This window comes from Octopus bimaculoides, chromosome 4 (assembly GCF_001194135.2).
Source record: "Octopus bimaculoides isolate UCB-OBI-ISO-001 chromosome 4, ASM119413v2, whole genome shotgun sequence".
In the NCBI taxonomy this organism is placed as follows: Eukaryota; Metazoa; Mollusca; class Cephalopoda; order Octopoda; family Octopodidae; genus Octopus; species Octopus bimaculoides.
Window position 1 is genome coordinate 133,244,132 of NC_068984.1, and position 19,892 is coordinate 133,264,023.

At 36.4% G+C, this 19,892-nt stretch overlaps 2 protein-coding genes across 4 annotated transcripts in view; one reads left to right on the forward strand and one right to left on the reverse strand.

The window, feature by feature from the left end:
* LOC106880549 (uncharacterized) overlaps positions 1-8,300 on the reverse strand; it is a 42,735-nt gene extending 34,435 nt beyond the window's left edge. The window contains exons 1-5 of one of the 3 annotated variants that reach the window (XM_014930539.2): positions 8,214-8,300; positions 3,648-3,741; positions 2,179-2,290; positions 783-868; positions 403-494 (exon numbers count right to left, since the gene is read on the reverse strand). In XM_014930539.2, coding sequence (XP_014786025.1) covers positions 403-494; positions 783-868; positions 2,179-2,290; positions 3,648-3,720 — 363 coding nt within the window. In that variant the 5' untranslated portion in view covers positions 3,721-3,741; positions 8,214-8,300. Of the gene's footprint in view, positions 1-402; positions 495-782; positions 869-2,178; positions 2,291-3,647; positions 3,742-4,396; positions 4,494-8,177 lie in introns of those variants that run through there. The other 2 variants (XM_014930540.2, XM_052967508.1) reach the window with 2 other exon arrangements.
* Positions 8,301-8,321: 21 nt separating this feature from the next.
* The window catches only part of LOC106880550 (acyl-CoA dehydrogenase family member 11), a 16,004-nt gene continuing 4,433 nt past the window's right edge, over positions 8,322-19,892 (forward strand). Inside the window, exons 1-9 of the mRNA XM_014930541.2 lie at positions 8,322-8,573; positions 11,344-11,576; positions 12,340-12,439; positions 13,619-13,742; positions 15,321-15,463; positions 16,782-16,931; positions 17,192-17,286; positions 18,380-18,479; positions 19,411-19,551. Of these exons, the coding sequence (XP_014786027.1) occupies positions 8,322-8,573; positions 11,344-11,576; positions 12,340-12,439; positions 13,619-13,742; positions 15,321-15,463; positions 16,782-16,931; positions 17,192-17,286; positions 18,380-18,479; positions 19,411-19,551 (1,338 nt within the window). The remainder of the gene's footprint in view (positions 8,574-11,343; positions 11,577-12,339; positions 12,440-13,618; positions 13,743-15,320; positions 15,464-16,781; positions 16,932-17,191; positions 17,287-18,379; positions 18,480-19,410; positions 19,552-19,892) is intronic.

The following is a 19,892-nucleotide window of genomic DNA, read 5'->3' on the forward strand; positions in this document are numbered from 1 at the left end:
TATATATATAAATTAACAATATATAAAATTAATAAAAACAGCTGTTTGCAATGCTATACTGTAAAGGAAAATTATAGCTGTCAACTAAACTTAACTAAGGATGTGAATAACACCTACATTGCTAGAAATAGGAGCTAAAATGCTCCAATGTTGTTACAAAGTACATAACATATACTCTGATAGGGGCTGCAATCGAACCGAACACCAAACCAAGAATTCCTTAGACTGACTGGCCAGTTTCAGCTATTTCCATAGCCATCTTCAGTAAGGCCAGCTCATTCATATATATATATATATATACACAGACACACATAAGATATTTATGAGAAAGAGGGAAACAGATGTATGGTTCTAGGCAAACTGCAAAATAAGCAATTAGAAAAAAATGCTATCAGTTTTTACCTGTGCAACAATATAAGGCAGATCTCGTCTTGATACTTTCTGACTGACAAATGCTGGGTCAGCAACCTGCTCAAGCTGTTGACCAGTAAGTCCTGCAAAATTATCAGTGTAAAATGAAAACAGAAACATATAATCTTCATGTCTATTCTAATATATAATATCACTGGTGCAGGCATAGCTAGGCAGCTAAGAACTTTGGTCTCAGGTTTGATCCTACTGCATGGCACTTTAGACCAGTGTCTTATACTATAGCCTGCCAATAAATGTCTCAGCCAATCTATTTCGTTACTGATTAAATGAGATGCTTCTTTATTCATAAATACTGGAGATTTTATATTGATTATAACAACTTTCTCACAACATACTATTAAAGCACTTACCAACACAGGTTTTACCATTTAGAATGGCTATTGTTGCAGGAACACATTGATTGTTTCGGACAATTTCTTCAACTTTTTTGGCAGTCCTAAAATTAGATGAAATATTTTGCATTATTTTCTTGTAACAATGCCGACATCATTTTCTTTTTACATACACAAGCATGGTTATGTGGTTAAGAAGTCTGCATCCCAATAATGTGGTTTTGGGTTCAGTTTGGGTTCATATTATTGTACCTGATTTTTATCAACAATTTAAGCCAGAAAATATCAACAAGGCAACTGTTGGGGTTTAATAAACACAGTGTCGCCTTCCTGCCACTTGTGCCGGGGGCACGTGAAAAAGCATTCGAGCGAGGTCATTGCCAGTGCCGCTAGACTGGCTCCTGTGCAGGTGGCACGTAAAAAGCACCATTTTGAGCGTGGCCATTGCCAGTACCGCCTGACTGGCCTTTGTGCTGGTAGCACGTAAAAGCACCCACTACACTCTCGGAGTGGTTGGCGTTAGGAAGGGCATCCAGCTGTAGAAACTCTGCCAGATCAGATTGGAGCCTGGTGCAGCCTTCTGGTTCGCCAGTCCTCAGTTAAATCGTCCAACCCATGCTAGCATGGAAAGCGGACGTTAAACGATGATGATGATCTATCACTTATGACTGTATAACAAACTACAGTATAGAGAGCTTGTTATTCCATCTCCTCAAATTGCATTTAAGTTTCTACCATCTTAACTATACTACTTTTTTATTTTATTTTATTTTATTTTATTTATTTATTTTACTTGTTTCAGACATTTGTCTGTGGCCATGCTGGGGCTTTTTAGTCAAAGTGCTGAAGACTCTTTAGTCGAGTGAATCAACCCTAGTACTTAATGTTTTTTGTAAAGCCTGGTACTTATTCTATCAGTCACTTTTGCTGAACCACTAAGTTACGAGGATGTTGAATTACCAAGATTGTTGTCAAGCAGTGGTGAAGGACAAACACAGGCACAAAGGCACACACACACACACACACCACACACACATACACCACACACACACACACACACACACACACACACACACACACACATGACAAGCTTCTTTCAGTTTCCATCCACCAAATCCACTCACAAAGCTTTTGTCAGCTTGAGGTTATAGTAGAAGATACTTGCCCAAGGTGCCACGCAGTGGGACTGAACCTGGACCATGTGGCCAGGAAACAAGCTTCTTATCACATGACCATGCCTGCACCAAATATTCACTTCTGTTATCTTAACTGTGCTCAACAAAATGAGCCAAGTGCAGAAAGGTACCCTGTCCCATCTTGATTCAATAAAATAAAATAAAAATCTGAGGAACATCAAAGATACTTACAACACAAGTATTTGCATCAAATAAATAAAGTTCGTTATTGTGATTACCTGAGGTTGTGTGGATATGGCATTCCATGACTAATTATGGTGCTCTCCAGAGCAACAACTGGTTGGCCATGACGTAAAGCTTCAGAGACCTCGGGGCTAACCTCCAGGAGTCCTGTAACCAAAAGCAAATATTTGATTAGCTTAATAATACGTAAAATAATTTGTGAGCTATGCAGGTTTATTCTTATTTCTTTATTGCTCACAAGGGGCTAAACATAGAGGGGACAAACAAGGACAGACAAAGAGATTAAGTCGATTACCTCGACCCCAGTGCGTAACTGTTACTTAATTTATCGACCCCGAAATGATGAAAGGCAAAGTCGACCTCGGCAGAATTTGAACTCAGAACGTAACGGCCGACAAAATACCGCTAAGCATTTCGCCCGGCGTGCTAACGTTTCTGCCGGCTCACCACCTTGGTGACTATTCTACAATACATTAGTACACTGATGCCTATACTGGAGTAAGGTATGGGTGATTGCGAAATAGAATGGTTACAGCACTCTGCTAATTCACAGTCAAACATATGGCAGAGTGGTTACAGATGCTCTGGCTCTCTCTCTATTCTGAGTTCAAATCCTGCTGAGGTCAACTTTGTTTTTCATTCTTCTGCAGTTGATAAACAAAGTACTGACTCGGTACTAGATTGATTCTTGTCTCATTGTCACAGGAAGAAATCAACTACCAGATCTGGAGATGGATGCCTAAAACACACTGTAATGGTGCTCCAATGATTCCATCAGGAGTTGAAGACTCAAGGAAAGAAGGACTACACTACACTAATATATTGATGTCTTCTCTTTATCAAAGTAGTATGCTAGTGACTGTGCTCCACATTTCATGACTATGTTGGTGCACTTACAATATATAACGTATATTATATACAACATATAATGTATATTGTGAACTACTATATATTTTGCTAACCCTTTTGTTGCCAAAATCTCTGTTGAATTACACTGTCTTAGTTTCAGTCAATTATGAAAATAATGAGGAATTTCCTAAAATAGTTTTGTTATTATTAAGTGTATCTTTGGAACATAAATTAATTTGAAATGTTTATGGAGATTTTAACTTAGATCAATTTTAAAACAGAAAGTTTGTTTCATAGAACCAGAGGCAATCTCAGACAGGTTGGTATCAAAAGGGTTAATGTTTTATATATTATATATATTTTACTTACTACATGTGTGTGTGTGTGTGTGTGTGTGTGTGTGTGTGTGTGTATCATCACTATTGCCATCAACACTATCATTATCATCCTTTAATATCTGTTTTATATATACATATGCATATATATATATATATATATATATATATATATATATATATATATATATATAATATAATATAATATAATAATATACACGCACACACACAAATATATATGTATATATATATAAATGCTTGTTTTGCTAGTACAAGATTTAATATAAAAAATAAACTAAAATAATTAAACTGTCAAATACCTTGATGAAGTTTTCTCTTGGGTAATTCACAAAGGTCAATCCTCCTTAAAAATCTTCCTAGGGTCTGCCACATGGTGACCCACACTGGAAAACTCTAACAAGAACAGGTAAAAGTGAAGTTGCAAAATGAATAGGTAACAGCAAGCTAAGAAAGAAAACAGGTAACAGTAACCTAACAAAGTGATCAGGTAAAAAGCATTATTTTAACTGAAGATTAGAGGGGAAAATAGAGAAAGACACAAACGAAGAAAAGATTGAATTTGGTAAGATATAAAGATGAGGATGAAAATAATAGATATAGAGAAACACTAAGGCACTAAACTAAATATTTTACAGAATTGAATTTCATCCCTTTTTGTTTATAGTTCAAATCCAGCTAAGTAAATTTTGCCTTTCATCTCTGTCAGGTTATTAAAATAAATATTTGCCATATATAGAGCTGAATCTAACAACTATACACCAATCCCCACCAAAAATTGGTTTTGTGTCTATTTCAAAGAAATCATTATTAACCCCTTATGCAGGCAAATTTATAAGGGAGCAACATTGTAAATTAATTTGATTCCTTATTTATATCACTACTGCTTATTTTATCAATCCAATAGTAATGAAAAGTAAAGTAAATCACAAGGGATTTTAAGTTGGAATGTAGAGAGATAAGGATGGAACAGAATATGTAATGCATTTAGCCTCTCATGTTTCAAACATTTTCATTGTCTTCAATATAAACCATAATAAAGGATGCTTACGGTAGTTCTGATGGCAGAGATAGTATTAGATAAATAAACTAGACAAAAGTTTCACTTTACCAAGTCAACCAGTATGTACTTAATATAAGTGAAGCCTTTTGTTTTTATAATCAGTGGTACACTGATTATATACACTGACTAATAAGACAATAGTTTGTTTGTTTTTTGGTTTCAAACACTGGTTTAAAAAATAATTGAAACAAAGTTTATAAGTTTCATTTGTATCATTAAACAGAGAAATATGGGTCATTAGCAATCTTTGAAGCTAATACAAACATTACTGTTTTATTATCTCCTGGGGTGGTGGGGTGAGTAGGACTGCTGAGCTACTTTTTTCTTATTTCTTACTTATCAGATAAGTAGTACGGCTGTTGGATAATGGATTTGAGTTTCAAGTTTAAACATCATAATCAAAACTCAGAACTTAAAATTATAGTGTCTTAAGAGTTCTAGGAATTGAATCTTATTCAGCTGTTCACAACTCTATCTTAGTTACCTTTAAAGATGAACACCAGAAGATGAACATCAATCAGAAGATGAACATCAGAAGATGAACATCAGAAGATGAACATCAGAAGATGAACATCAGAAGATGAACATCTATATCACCATCTGAAAGAAGCTGCAAAGGGCTGTGGGTAATGTCACTCTTGTTTGAAGAAATATATATGTGTGTGTGTGGGTGTGGGTGTGTGTGTGTGTGTGTGTGTGCGTGCGTGTGTGTGTGTGTGTGTGTGTAAAGTGATGGTTTGTTGCCAACTTAATGTGGCAGTCCCAGGAAAGGGAAGAATGCTACTGCTATTTAGCCAAGTTTTCAAACAGGGGAGATAAACACCTCCCCTCAGCAAAGAGGAAGACGACCTGTATTGATAACTTGCTGGAGGATACTGGTACGGAAGGGGTACAGGAGCTGAGGACCATTATGGAAGATCGAGATGAATGGGGAAAACGTGTGGAAACAGTCTTGGGGCATCCTATGGGATGACCTAGATGAGATGAGATGTTGCTGCATGTGTATTCAGAGCTCTTTCTGCCCTTCAATCTAACAACTCCAGTTTTATTCTCAATTCTTTCCTTTCAGTGTATCAATGGTTTATTTACTGCCATGTCCAGCAGTGCAAACTCCTATGCAGATGACACTGCTCTTCATTCCTTCCAAACATTGCCTGACCATCAGGGCCAGATTAAGACCCATTGAGGTTCTAAGCACTTAAAAGGTTTTGGTGCCACCATATATATGTAATTCAGAATATGAACAATAATAAACCATAAAATAAATTTTAATTTTTCAAAATGAAACAAAGTTAACAGAAAAATAGAAAATAATGTTTATTTTTGCCTACTTCCACTTTATTTATATTTGAAAAGTTTTGTCCTACTTTTTATTTTCAATTGCAAAGTTCTTGATCAGATCCTCACCATGAAACTATGAACACTTCAAAATTATATTTCCAATCATATAATAATAATTGTTGTCATTGTTGTTTAACATCCATTTTCCATGCTGGTATAAGTTGGACGGTTTGACGTGGAGACTGCTTGCAGGGAGCTATTCAGACACCAACTGTCTGTTGTGGCATGGTTTCTATGGCTGGATGCCCTTCCTAACACCAACCGCTTAACAGAGTGTGCTGGGTGCTTTTTACATGCCACTAACATGGGTGCTTTTTAAGTGGTAGCAGCAACTGAAAGGACAAACCTGTATGTATGGAAGACAGTGATATTACTTAGCTTGATGTGTCATATCAAGTACAGCAAATTGCTACATCTCCCAGTTCCTTGTCATTTCCTCAATGAGGCCCAGTATCTGAAGATCCTTTCTCACCACTTCGTCCCACGTCTTCCTAGGTCTATCCCTTCCACAGGTACCATCCACAATTAGAGCTTGCACTTCTTTATGGAGATGTCCTCATCCATAAGCGAGCTCAAATATTATTTTAGCAAATTTAAAGTGATTTCTTTTGTGCTATAAACCATTTACCATTTCTATAGTGCCCCACTTCCTTTGATGTCCTGAGCACATACTTAATTTGCTTAATGGTTAATCCAACACTGCCGACCATATATCACCCACTCACAACTTAAATACCATGTGTCAAACCCACACAGCCCCTATTAACGGAGATCTCAAAAGTATCTTCCAATGATGTGTGCCACTTGTTTCTTTTAACAGCAATAAAGGACAAATGATACTCATGACAGGCAAACATCATTACACAAGACACTCCCCATTAACTACAAGCAGCACTCAACTACAAATTTCACAATCACTGCACTTGGGTCTCACCTAGCATAAGAATGTCCTTAGCAATGACAAACCCTTTTTTTAAGGGCCAGAAGACACTTCGGCTCCTAACAATTATTAACAGCCTAAAACACTTGGGTAAAGCCATCACAACTGAGGCAATGCTACAATTGTGCACAGAGACATCCTAAACTGCAACCAGTAAAAGGGCCACCTGTCTGATTGGCATAAAGTCATTTATAGAAACACTCCAAATTCTGGCACACACATACACTATCTCCTCTCTGTGTCTTTTCTACCTCTACTATAATGGCTCTGCTTCTTGGAGCTGACTAAGCTCACAACTTCTTTACTCAGGCATTACTATATTTGTTCTCCCCTTGTCTCAACACCACAGTCACTGCACAAATCGTTACTATTCCTGCTTTCCCACTATGTCAACACTCAAGAATTCTCTCCCCTCACAGGTCTTTCCTAAAGTTGTTGACTTACAAAGATTCACGAGGGATATTATTGGCATCGGTTTTACTGGTCTAAGAAGGTCATGGTTACTGCCCCTTCCTCTAGTCCTAGTAGTAAATGTGTGTACGCACACATACATACTTATACTCACACATACTCGTCCGCACGCACAGATATATTTATCAAAAAGATAATATATGTTGTTAGTAGTATTGCGAAGTTCGCTTGCAGTTATAAGGCTATAGGTTTGATCCTTATACACAAAATCTTTGATAAATTATCTTCTACCAAAGCCTCTGGTTTACTCAAGTCTTGTGAGTGAATTTGAGTAGATGGAATTGTGTAGATAAACTTTACTCGTATTTTGAAGGCTCAGCCTTATCCCATCACGCTGATTATTTTACCTGGGGGTTGTTTAAATTGCGAGTGTGTGAGGAACATAGAGACACGTACACTTCAATTCAGCGAAAAACCGGAATAATCATCGTCGAAACCGATGCAAGAGAAAGATCTGAATAAACACGAAGAAATAGTGTAGAACTAGTGGTTGCAAGGGTCAATATAGGTATGCTATTGCTCATGAACGATGAAGTATTGTAAAATAATTTTAACGGAATGAAGTATATTTCAGATGACGAATGAGACGAAGAAGTCTAGTAAAGTGAAGCAAAACAACAACTTTAATAAGGCCTATTTTTTTTTTTTTGCTTTTGATTTAGAAATTTAAACTTTGAAAGTGTCGTATAGGCGACCCCTACTTAACCTGCTAGAAATAGAAGCCACGCTCTCTGTCTCTACGTCTGTCACTCTCAAATATCACGATGCAGTTTTAAAAGAAGACAAATACATTGAATAATGTAGTCCTAAATAAAATATCTGAATAAAGGAACAGAGGGTCAGAAGAGAAATTTCTTTACTTAAAGGGCTGCTTTACGCGGGCACCTTGTTAAGCGACAACAGCGATGTCTAGTTTAATACCGGAATGCTGTGCATAAATTGTTTGCGGTCAAAGTCGAAGTATTGACTGATAGCAGTATATTAACTGATAATCACTATTAAATAATATTTACTTACGTCTCTGGGTCAAAAGTAGAAATCAGATAAACTTACATTACAATGTTTCCAAACAAGATAATGCTACATTAGATACGTATGCGATTATTTAAAGTTATCTTTCCTTAGTTTAAGCTGAAGTTTCAAAAATAAACCTGTTTGAAAATGTTTAAAAGGATTCCTTTCTATGTTATTTTCCGACTGAACGAAAGATGTCAGAGTACAAGGTTAAAAGAACTTCTCAACTGTTTTAAAACAAACACATTTATTAATAAGAACGGGAATTTTCAAGTATGTTCGACAGATGCAACAGTGCAACCACCTACAAACTTTATTCAACAGCAGCCAATTCTATCTAATCAATACTTGAAAGACCCATTATTGCGGTCTTTCTTAAAACTAGAAGTCCCTTCTTCGGTGGGTATTTATTTCGACATTTTGATTATTAATTTTTCGTTAATTTTATTTTTTCCGATCCATTCGTTGTGTAGATTTGGGGATTTTATATGAAACCGTTTGAACTAACACTTATATGACACAAGCAGAAAGAACATCTGGTTTCCTTGACGGCTATAATCACAATCACTATTTTAATAGTATTCTTATAATTTTTTAGTATCAGTGAAACTTGTCGTTTTCTCTATGGATAATATAAGCGTACGCATTTGCTTTGTTTTCTTCCGTGTTAATACATGGAGGCGGGTTTCCTTCTATAGATAAACGTACCAGGGGAGAGCATCAAGATATGCGTGTCTGGTATACGTGCACTTACATTACTTAAAGGAGGTGGGTAAACAGAAGGAAAGATAACTTAAATTAGTATCTCAGCAAGATAATAATTTGCTCCAGTTTTTCACACACACACACACACACACATTATTCTGGTAACATGAACAACATCAAAAGAGACAGAATTAGTTACAGCATTCTCATGAGACTTAGGAATGGAGTTGGGGCAAGATAAACGCTCATACATGGTAATCAACTAAGGAAAGATTGTTGACCAAGCAGATAACATGTACCAAAATTTGGGATACTGGACTGGACACTTGACAAGATCTGCAGCCTGGACATCAAAACTAGAAAAGTACTGACCACCACTGACAACTTCCACATCGACAGCAACACCAATAGGATCCATGTGAGACAAAGTGATGACAGTAGAGGCATAAGGTCAGTCCAAACAGCCTTTGAATGTTGCATTTTATCACTCGGACAACACTTGCTGACCAGCAAAGAAAGAAATGAGTACATACTCAGAAGTGAGAGCAACAACATCTTCAGTGTTGGCAAAGAAATACTGTACAGATACTCTAAGAATACAACTGTTTCATGTGACCAAAAGAAAACTGGACTGGCCTACTTAAACAGGAGCTTGGAGGAGAAGCAAGCATCATACCAGCAAAAAGCAATGCATGGCTACATATCCCATAAACTAGAGGATAAAAACAGCATTGAAAACAAGGAATATTGATAGCACACTCCAATAAAAACAGCAATTCAGTGCAAACATAACAGACTTGATATTGTTCTGTGGGACACGGGACAAAAGTCATGCACTGTTATAGAGGTCAGCTGCCCAGCGGATGTGAATGCACCATCAAATGTACAGGAAAAAGAGAATATCTATGGTGAATTAATGTGGAACTTACAGCTCTTGTATTCTGACTATAAATTCTCATTTGTACCCATCATTATAGGTGCATTATGTTATGTACCTACAAACTTACAGAAAAACCTAGAAACACCAGAAATTTAGTTATGGGAGACAGCCAGAACCAATTGTTTTGGTTCATTCCATCTTTGACATGTTTTTGTGGTAGATGCATGCTTAGAACTGGATTATTTGGTCTGGCTGCACACAAATAAAATCAGTCAAAATATTTAGATTTTATTAACATGTTTATTTACAGATTGATGTTGCAATTGGTTTTTACAAAAAGCCATCATGTTGAATACCAGTAGCTTGTGTGTGAGAATGTATGCTTGACAAGGAAATCTTTTAACCGAAAGTTGGAGTATCTTAGCAACCGGCTAGCCAAAAAGTCATCTATGAGTCCTCTGGAACCCTCTTTCTTGTATTTTTCCCATACATCTCAATTTATAACTATGATTTGGTTCAAAACTGCATGGAATTTTCCATTAATCTAAACGCCATAAAAATACACCAGAACAACAATTGGCTGAAATACGAACCAAGATCACCTGATAAGGACAGTTGCTGCTCAATGTGGAAATTTGATATGCTGTGGCCTGTTTTTCTTTTGTATCTGAACTAATAGGGTCTCAAATGTTGAGTTGTGCAACACTTTCTAGTTCCACAAATATAAAGCACTGGAAAATAGAGAAGTGTGGTCTGTGCAGGTGTAAGAAGGCTGGAACACTGAAGCACTGTGCACTTGGTTTTGAGTATTGATACACATGGCAGTATAATCAAGTGCTTAGAGTACTGGTAGAACTTTCAAAGGCAGGTTTCCTGTCTCCACCACAGATAAAAAGTTGATAACAATAACAATAGAGAAACAAGGTAAATATCTTCAATAAGCAAATCAAAAAAATTATCAGATTGGTCTTAGCTAGTTTCTCTTTAACTTATATCAGTGGCTCCCAAACTTTTTCGGGCTACTGTCCCCTTAACACCTAGGCTACATTTCTAGTGCCCCACCACAAATATAGACCATTTTTTGCATCAAATTCAAAACAACTGTATTTCAGAAATAAAACATAACCTAATTAACCTATTGTTTTGTTATTTTTACATCAATCCTTTTGACCATCCCATTATTGCCCCCCACTTTTCTTCAGCGTCCCCCTAGATATTTCCACTACTTCCAGAGGAGCAGTACTGCCCACTTTGGGAACCATTGATCTATACCAAGCCTTCTAAGTTGTATGAACTCTTTAATCCATACCAGTGGTTCTCAAACTTTTTTGGGTTGCTGTCCCCTTAGCACCCAGGCTACGTTCCTAGTGCCCCGCCACTGCTCACCACCACAAACACAGACCACGTTTTGGTGTTAATTACTCCATCCATCTGTTTTGTCAGATATTTCACTGCACTTCTGTGTATCTATTATTGGAACAATCAAAGCAGTAATGCTTTTTTTTCTTACCTATTCTTTCCCTGTTAATTTATTTATAGACAAGTTTTAGTATTTTACTATTTACTATTTTGTCATTACTTCAGATTTTGTCTGAATTTGAAGAAGATCTTATCAAGTTTGGAGATAAAGTTGAGCAAGAAATCTATGCAATACATCTGCAATGTGATCGACAACAACCTACATTAATATCTTATGATGCCTGGGGAAAACGTGTTGATGTTATTGAAACCTCGTCAGCCTGGAAAAAGATGCATGCCATTTCGGCCACGGAAGGATTCATTTCAATACCTTATGAAAGAAAATATAAGGAATACAGGTCTCTTTCAGATTCATATTTTCCTTAAATCTTTCTGGAACATTATTTTTTTTTAAGTTGCAAGGTTTTTAACAATGTATACATCTAATTTATATAATCATGTAATTTATAATAATTGATTACTGTTTGAAGTAACAAATCAACTGATTAGAAGTTGAGTAGAAAGTTTCTGTAGTTGTTTTATTTATGGATTGGGCAACAAAATGCAGTCCAGTTGTGGTGTGATTTTTCTAGGTAATCTATTTCAGTATTAATTATATGTAGAAGTAAACATTTTGAGTTCTGTTTGCCACCAAATTATGTAAATGACAAATAGAGATGAAGAGTTGCATTAAATGATTTTGAGATTTGGCTCCTCATAGTTTTACTTTCAGATCCTGTTACAATTAACTTTTCCACACAGAGCCAATAAAATAAATACCAATAGCATACTGTAGTTCATTATAATCTTTTCTTTGCAATATTAACAGTCATCATAAAGCAGTGAGCTGGGAGAATCATTAGTATTTCAGGTAAAATGCTTTGTAGCATTTTATCCATCTTGACAGTCAGAATTCAAATTCTACCAAGCTCAGCTTCGCTTTTTGGCCTTTTTGGGGTCGATAAAATAAGTATCAGTTAAGCACTGGAGTCAATGTAATCAACTTATCCCCACCCCAAAAGGGCTGGTCTTGTGCCAAAATTTGAAACCAATTTTAACAGCCATCATCATCGTCATGGGTTGGACAGTTTGACATTTTTTTTCTCTCTCTGACTATTTCAGTCGCTTATACCAAGTAGTTAAACTGATCCTCTTCTCATCAGCAAGTGGTTTATACAGCTGTCCTTTAGCCATGACAGATGGAGCTGCTAAAATTACTGAGGTTAGCCATTTTCATTTCTATTTTTTTTAACTTCTTTCATCCAACTGGGAAAAGAGATCAATTTTTGTTGGAAAATTTTCTGTGTTGCACGAAAAACTCAAACCATTAATCAATGTATTAAAGAAAATTTACCTTCATTTCACTATTGCTATGTTAATATTTTATTTCATTCTTTTTATTTTTCCACTACATTTCAACATTTACCCCTACAAACATGCATTTTGCTCATTCTACATTTTGTCCATCACAACTACAATGACATCAACTCCTCTAAGCAGGTTGGCCAGTGACTACCCCCACCTTGACCTACCCAATATACTTGTTTCACCTCCTTTCATCCTTCATACAGTCTCTCCTCCTCAGACTAGTCATTTTGCATAGCCCTCCCCCATCAATTGTTTTAAATTTTCACCAATGTTTTTCCTATAGTCATTGACACCTTGCCACCTAAAAGTATACATAAAACTATCTGGTGCTGCTGTTTCATCAAACCATTTCTATGACCTGAACTGACAAATAGCAGCCTCAAAATGTTCTCATTCAAAAGCCATCTTCAAATTTCCCTTACTGAAACTCCATACTTCTGAAGATGTGATCACTCACCTGTGCCTATAAATGTGGAGCTGAGTCAACCTTTCATCAAATACTTACAACACTAATTTGGTGTATTGAGCACCACTTTTTTTCATTTGTTGACCTATTTATACATATATATACAGGGTGTATAAGATATTTGAGAACAGATTTATATTTATTAAAAAAAACAAAACAGATATATAACAGATAATAACTTTATTTATCAAAAAATGCAGGATTATTCATTTTTGCTGGCTGAGTGGACTGGAGCAACATGAAATGAAGTGTTTTGTTCAAGAGCACAACGCGTCACCCAGTTCAGGAATTGAAACCACAATCTTACAATCATGAGTCCAACACCCTAACCACTAAGCCATGTGCCTCTTACTCACTACTATGAACTAAAATATCCCACTGCTTACCTCCTCAATTATGAACCAATATATTCTGCTGATTAATCTCACTACTGTGAATCCATCATCTACAGTGTAATCTGCTAACGTCAGCCAATTTTGCAAAGAAATATTTACAGGAATGATAAAATCAGTAAAAGTGTTTATATTTTATATAAGAGTTCATGTTGTGTGTTTTGAAACCTTTTAGGAACTCAAGTTGGAAGAAGATTGGTTGAAGAAAGGAGTTTTTGGAAAGCTAACCAGTCGCAATCCATTGAAGTTCTGGACATCTGGTCAATGGATGACTGAACGTAGAGGTGGTTCAGATGTTGGTAAGCCTGATATTTCATCATCATTATCATCATCGTTTAACTTCCAATTTTTCATGCTTGCATGGGTCAGACGAAATTTGTTGAAGCAGATTTTCTATGGCCAGATACCCTTCTTTTCACCTGTTACTAAAGACAATATTTCCACAAAAACTAGAAATATTTTTCCAAGGAAGACTGAAAATGAACAACATTGCTTGTATGATGATTATACCTGTTTATATAATCGTTGCATGATGTCAAGAAAAGTATTGGCACAAACACATACATACATACATACATACATACACATTACAAATACATACACACACACATTATACATACACATATACATTATACATACATACATACATATTTATATACATACTCACACATACACATATATAAATGTTTATGAGTGTATAATGGGCTGCCACACAGTTTCCATCTACTAAATCCACTCACAAGGCTTTGGTTGGCCTAGGGCTATAGTAGAAGACAGTTGCCCAAGGTACCATGCAATGGGACTGAACCTGAGACTACATGGTTGGGAAGCAAGCTTCTAATCCACACAGCCCTGTCTGCCTCCATGAGTGTGGTTGTGGTCATCATCACATTTATTTATCAACATCTTAAGACATTAGCATAAAACAGTGAAGCAATGAGCTACCATTAGCAAGAAATCCAGTTAGGGGTCAAATATGTTTCAAAAACTCGGTTTCTTTTTTTGTGTTGAGATGGCTGAATGCACTAAATACTCACAGGTCCTGAGTTTAAAATGTCATCAAATAGTTCGTTGTATTTCTGGGCAGAACACTTTATTCTGCATTACCTCAATACACTTTGCTTTCAGGTGTAGGTATGAACCTATCTAGGAATGTAATATGTAGTAGATTAGCACAAATTATCTTTCATCTTGTTAACAGAGATAAACTGGAGCTAAACACTGGTCCTTAAATGAACCCTGGGGTCTAGGAGGCATTACATTTATGGTTTTTTTTTACCTTTAGGGGCTTGACCACCCCCTATCAGATGTTCTCAGACCCTGCACTACCAATTCTCTTCCACAAAATTGGGATAATGGTGGCCTATCTGAGAAATGAGTCTCGAATGGCCTATGACACCCTGCACAAGGTGTTATAGGCCATTCTCCAAGGCAAAACCATCGCAGTCATGACCAAGGGGCATGGCTGAGCATGTCATTTGTCCTGAGGTGTGTGTCCCATTGCCCCCTCTCCCTCTACCTTCTGCTGCTTACCCTCACCCTTTTTTCTTTTTCTGTTTCTTTGTTTCCTTGTAATTATGATTCAACAAAGTTAGTTTCAAATAGACACATATTTTAAAAATAAGGAGAGAATTTTTTTTTATATATATATATATAAACATGGATTTTTATGCATCTATATGTATAAGGAATGGGTGTTGTGGTGTTCAGATTCTTCTTTTATAGCATTATCCATTTAACATCCACTTTTACATATAAAATGTACACCAATATCTCCATTCCTTATATACATATTCAATCCCAGAGCTTACCAACTGCCTTCCTTTCCCATCAGATCAAATATTTTGTGTAATATATATATTTATTTTCTGCTCTAGCTGCTTCTACTGAAACCATTGCCAAGAAAGACAAAGATGGTTTTTATAGATTATATGGCAATAAATGGTTTACTTCAGCCACTGATGCCAACATGGCATTCACACTTGCCAGAGTTGTTCAAGAAAATGGACAAACAATTAGTGTAAGTTGTAAAACTGTTTTCATTTGAAGCAATAGAATATGGTTCTTTCACTTAAAGTATATATTTATATGGATAGGGAAGACAATTCTAATTCACTTATTGATATCCTCCTGTCTACTTTCAGTGTAGTGGTTTGGTTAACACTACACTCTGTAGAAGTAGTATTACTAGGTATTGTAGTACTTGGTATTAATTAGTAGTATTATCATACAACAGATGGAAAATCCACAGTCTCGTTCATACACTTCATAGCCAAATTTTAGCATGAAGTGAAAACTAATGACTTAAAATGTAATTGTAGGTTTCCTTTTGTCTGTTGCTATACCAGTACTGACAGGAGGAAATTTGTGTAAATAGTTGTGGCGTACCAAACTAAATGCAACAGAATGTTTTTTATGCTTTGGTACTTACTATTTGTATTGCAGTGGGTTGAGCTGGCCCTGACTAACAAGTTCACCTCTTCCCTCTGGTGAGGTGTAAAGTTCATATTCAGAGCTTCAATGGGAGTACAAGTTCACATGTTGTCCCCAGTCACATGCATACACTCTTTAGGATAGTGTGAACGTAAAAAGCACCATTTGTGCGTAGTCGATGCCAGTGCTGCCTGACTGGCTCCCATGCCGGTGGTATGTAAAAAAACACCATTCGAGCGTGGTCATTGCCAGTTCCACCTGACTGGCTCTCATGCCGGTAGCATGTAAAAAGCACCATTTGAGTGTGGTTGATGCCAGTACCACCTGACTAGCCCTTGTGCCAGTGGCACATAAAAAGTGCCCACTACACTCTCAGAGTGATTGGCATTAGGATGGGCATCCAGCTGTAGAAACCTTGCCAGGTCAGATTAGAGCCTGGTACAGCCTTCTGGTTTGCCAGTCCTCAAGTCAAACCGTCCAACCCATGCCAGCATGGAAAGCGGATGCTAAATGACAATAATGATGATGATGATCCATAGCAGCTCGCCTTGCTGTCTATTGTAGACCATCACAGGGGATTCACTGACCCAGTCACCGTTGATTATCAGAGCAGATGAAGGCTAGGTTTGAAATGGGTTCTAGAGACATACTTTAACAAAAGTTAAAGGATGCTATATTCAAATTTTAATTGAGTCAACTTTGCTTTTCATTCTTTGCTTTTCATGCTTCTGGCATTGATTAAAAAAAAATATCTTGATTTTTGAGTCCACATCAATAAGAATAATTCTTATCATAAGAATCAATAGTTCTTGTAATATGACATTCTCTCCTCCATAACATTGATCTGTTGAAAGACTCTAAAGTGTCTTTATTCTCAGTTTTTCATCAGAATTTCTTTATTTCAGGGTAAAAATGGCCTGGCAATGTTTTATGTAGCAGTAAAAGATGAAGATGGACAATTAAACAACATTGAAATAGTTAACTTGAAAAATAAATTGGGAACCAGACAAATGCCAACTGCAGAATTACAGTTAAATGGGACAAAAGCATTTAAGGTGAAGACATTTTTTCCTCTACTTTGCAAATATATATATTTTATATTCTAAGTGAACCGGTATTGTCACATGGTTTGTTAATGGAATTCTTCTTAAGTCAGGTTGGCTAAGATCTTCTTCAAATTAAAACATATAATATGGTCCCAACTTTACATATAGGACCTAGTGTGATTATTTGAGATTTATTTTTGAAAATAGTGCATCTTATAAACCATCAAAAACATTAGTTTCTTGAATTAACAGACGTTTCTCCATTTCAGGTTTCTCCAACAGACAAAGGCATCAGTTATATAGCCACCATGTTAACTATAACAAGGATCCATAATGCAATTTCAGCTGTCTCCTACATGAGGAGGTCAGTATGATAATTTAATTTTAACATTTTAACTTTGAGAGCAAGTGGTGCAGTGCGCATAGAGATTGCAAGCCCTTTCTGTTTAGTAAGGTTCCTGTTGATGATATTCAGTTTAAATTTCTCTTGAATGACATCAGTCAGTAAAACATTAATGGGGAAGGAATTCCTGAAGGCTTCAGTTTTTTTGTATTTTCACTTGTTGAGACTGAAGGAAAAGGAATGCGTATGCAGAGTTTTAATGATATTAATGTTTTGTTTAAAATGTTGCTGACCAACAATGGCAGGAAAGACATAAGCAAGAAGGAGATTCAAAGGGGACTGACGTTCTGGGAAGGAAGAACTAAGCATAATGGTTTGTCAGGGAGTGAGGGGATTGGACACACCGAGAGTGATGGGAGGTAGAAAGACAAGTGTGTCAGGAATGCCTGAGTGGTGGAGGTACAAGACCAGCCAGCTCCATAGAGCCATGGAGGCTATTATAATAGCAATAGAAAATACAGAGAAGTGACAGTATGTTTGAGGACTACAGGTTGGAACATGACCATTTGTGATTGAATTCCAATTAGTTGAGTGGTTCTGATCTGGATGAAGTCCAGGATGTCAGTTTCTGGAAATAAAAGTTAGGTGAAGTGTTTAGCATAGGATTTTGGAGGTGAGATATTGTAGGGATGATGAGGTGATGTGAGTGAATCAAATGGGCTTTGGTTATGGTGGTACATAGATTGCTAGATCAGAAGAGCATGTAACATTGTAATAATATTACAAGAAACTGTATGACAAACTTCTATCAATGTTACCTTGATGTCAAGTATCATGGTAATTTAACTCATTAATTAATGATTACACTATTTATTAATTTAATTGGAATTACTGTTCTGACTTTAATGTACAGTGGCAACAAACTGTCAATCAATTCTAATTAACAAAGTCATGGATTTCATGTTCCTTTAGTAAAAGAAAGTTGACCTCATCAGCATTTGAGCCCACAACAGAAAGGAACAAAACTAAATACAGTTCGGCTAAATACTGTTCAACTAAGACAAGCATTTCTTCCTTGGATTCTCTTATGCTAATTCTTCTATAATACTTTCAGAATTGTCAACATGGCTTGTCAGTTTGCAACAGAAAGACAGGCTTTCAAACATCTTCTGAAAGACTTTCCTCTCCATGTGAAAACATTAGCCAAGCTTGAGGTAAGATCTATATCAATTATGGAGACTAGTAGAATCATTAGAACATTAGCCAAAATGCTTTGTAACTTTTATTTCAAATCTTTACATCATGAGTTCCAATCCTGCAATGGCTGACTTTGCTTTTCATATTTTGAGGATCAATAAAATATCAGTCAAATATTGATGTAATCTATTAACCCTACCCGCCCCCAAATTTCTGTCCTTATGCCTAAATCAGAAATCAAAAGGACAGTGCATTGGCAGAGTTATTAGAGTATCTGGCAAAAGGTTTGAGGTATTTACTAATGACCTTTTATGTTCTGAGTTCAAACCCCGATGAAGTCAACTTTGCCTTTGCTTCCAGGCAAAGATGAAATCATTTGCTTGGAATAACTAAAGTCACCCAATTACTTGTGTAAAGTAGAAGTGACTCTTTTTTTGTTTTTATGAAGATAAGAAAAAATATGAAGCAGATATCAATCCGTACTTTACAGTCATCATTATCAGTGAACATCTTTATGGTCACCATCACCACCATCCTCATGTAAAAACATATTCTTTTGTACTCTAGGCATTCAGATTACTCTGTTAAACACAATGCTTATTTACTCACATTGTTTTGAATTAATCATGCATTATCTCAAAGCTTTGAGATTTTGATGATGTGATTGTTAATTGTTTATTTTTAAAATGACATTGTAACATAAATGTGAGAGGCTGGATTTGGCCAGTCTGAACATAAAACAGGTAGAATATTTAGGCCAGATGTGGCCAGTTTAAATGCTAAAGGGTTAAACGGCTATCAGGACTTCCAAGAAGAAATGGTTTGGTTTCAATCCATGCTGTCAGACCAAATTCCCTGCCACACAAGTACAATTCAGAAGGTTTTCAAAATAACAAAGCAAAACAAAAAAATTGTAAGTTCTTTATAAATTCCTTTTGTTCATTGCAGATGGAAACCAGAGGTGCTACAATACTTGTACTTCATCTTGGCCACTTACTTGGGCTCCAAGAGAACAAGAAATCATCTCCTCTACAAGATAATCTGTTACGTCTGCTGACACCCATAACCAAGCTGTACACAGGCAAACAGGTAATTTCTCCCTTTTGTTGGTTGCTTCAGTTACTTGAATGACTCAGAAACCTGGATAAACGCTGGTTTCATGAGCCTGTAGGTTTGAGGCCAACTTTACTTTTAGCTATGGTCTTGTCATTGTGTCTGTGTTTGTCACAACTACCCTTTAAACCCCCCCCCCCACACCACTTGACAACTGGTGTTGGTTTGTTTGTGTCCCTGAAACTTAGCAGTTCAGTGAGAGCGACCTATAAAATAAGTACCAGACTTTAAAAAAAAAACATAAATACCAGGAGCAATTAGTTTGACAAATATCCTTCAAGATGGGTGCCCCATCATGGCCACAGATCAATGACTGA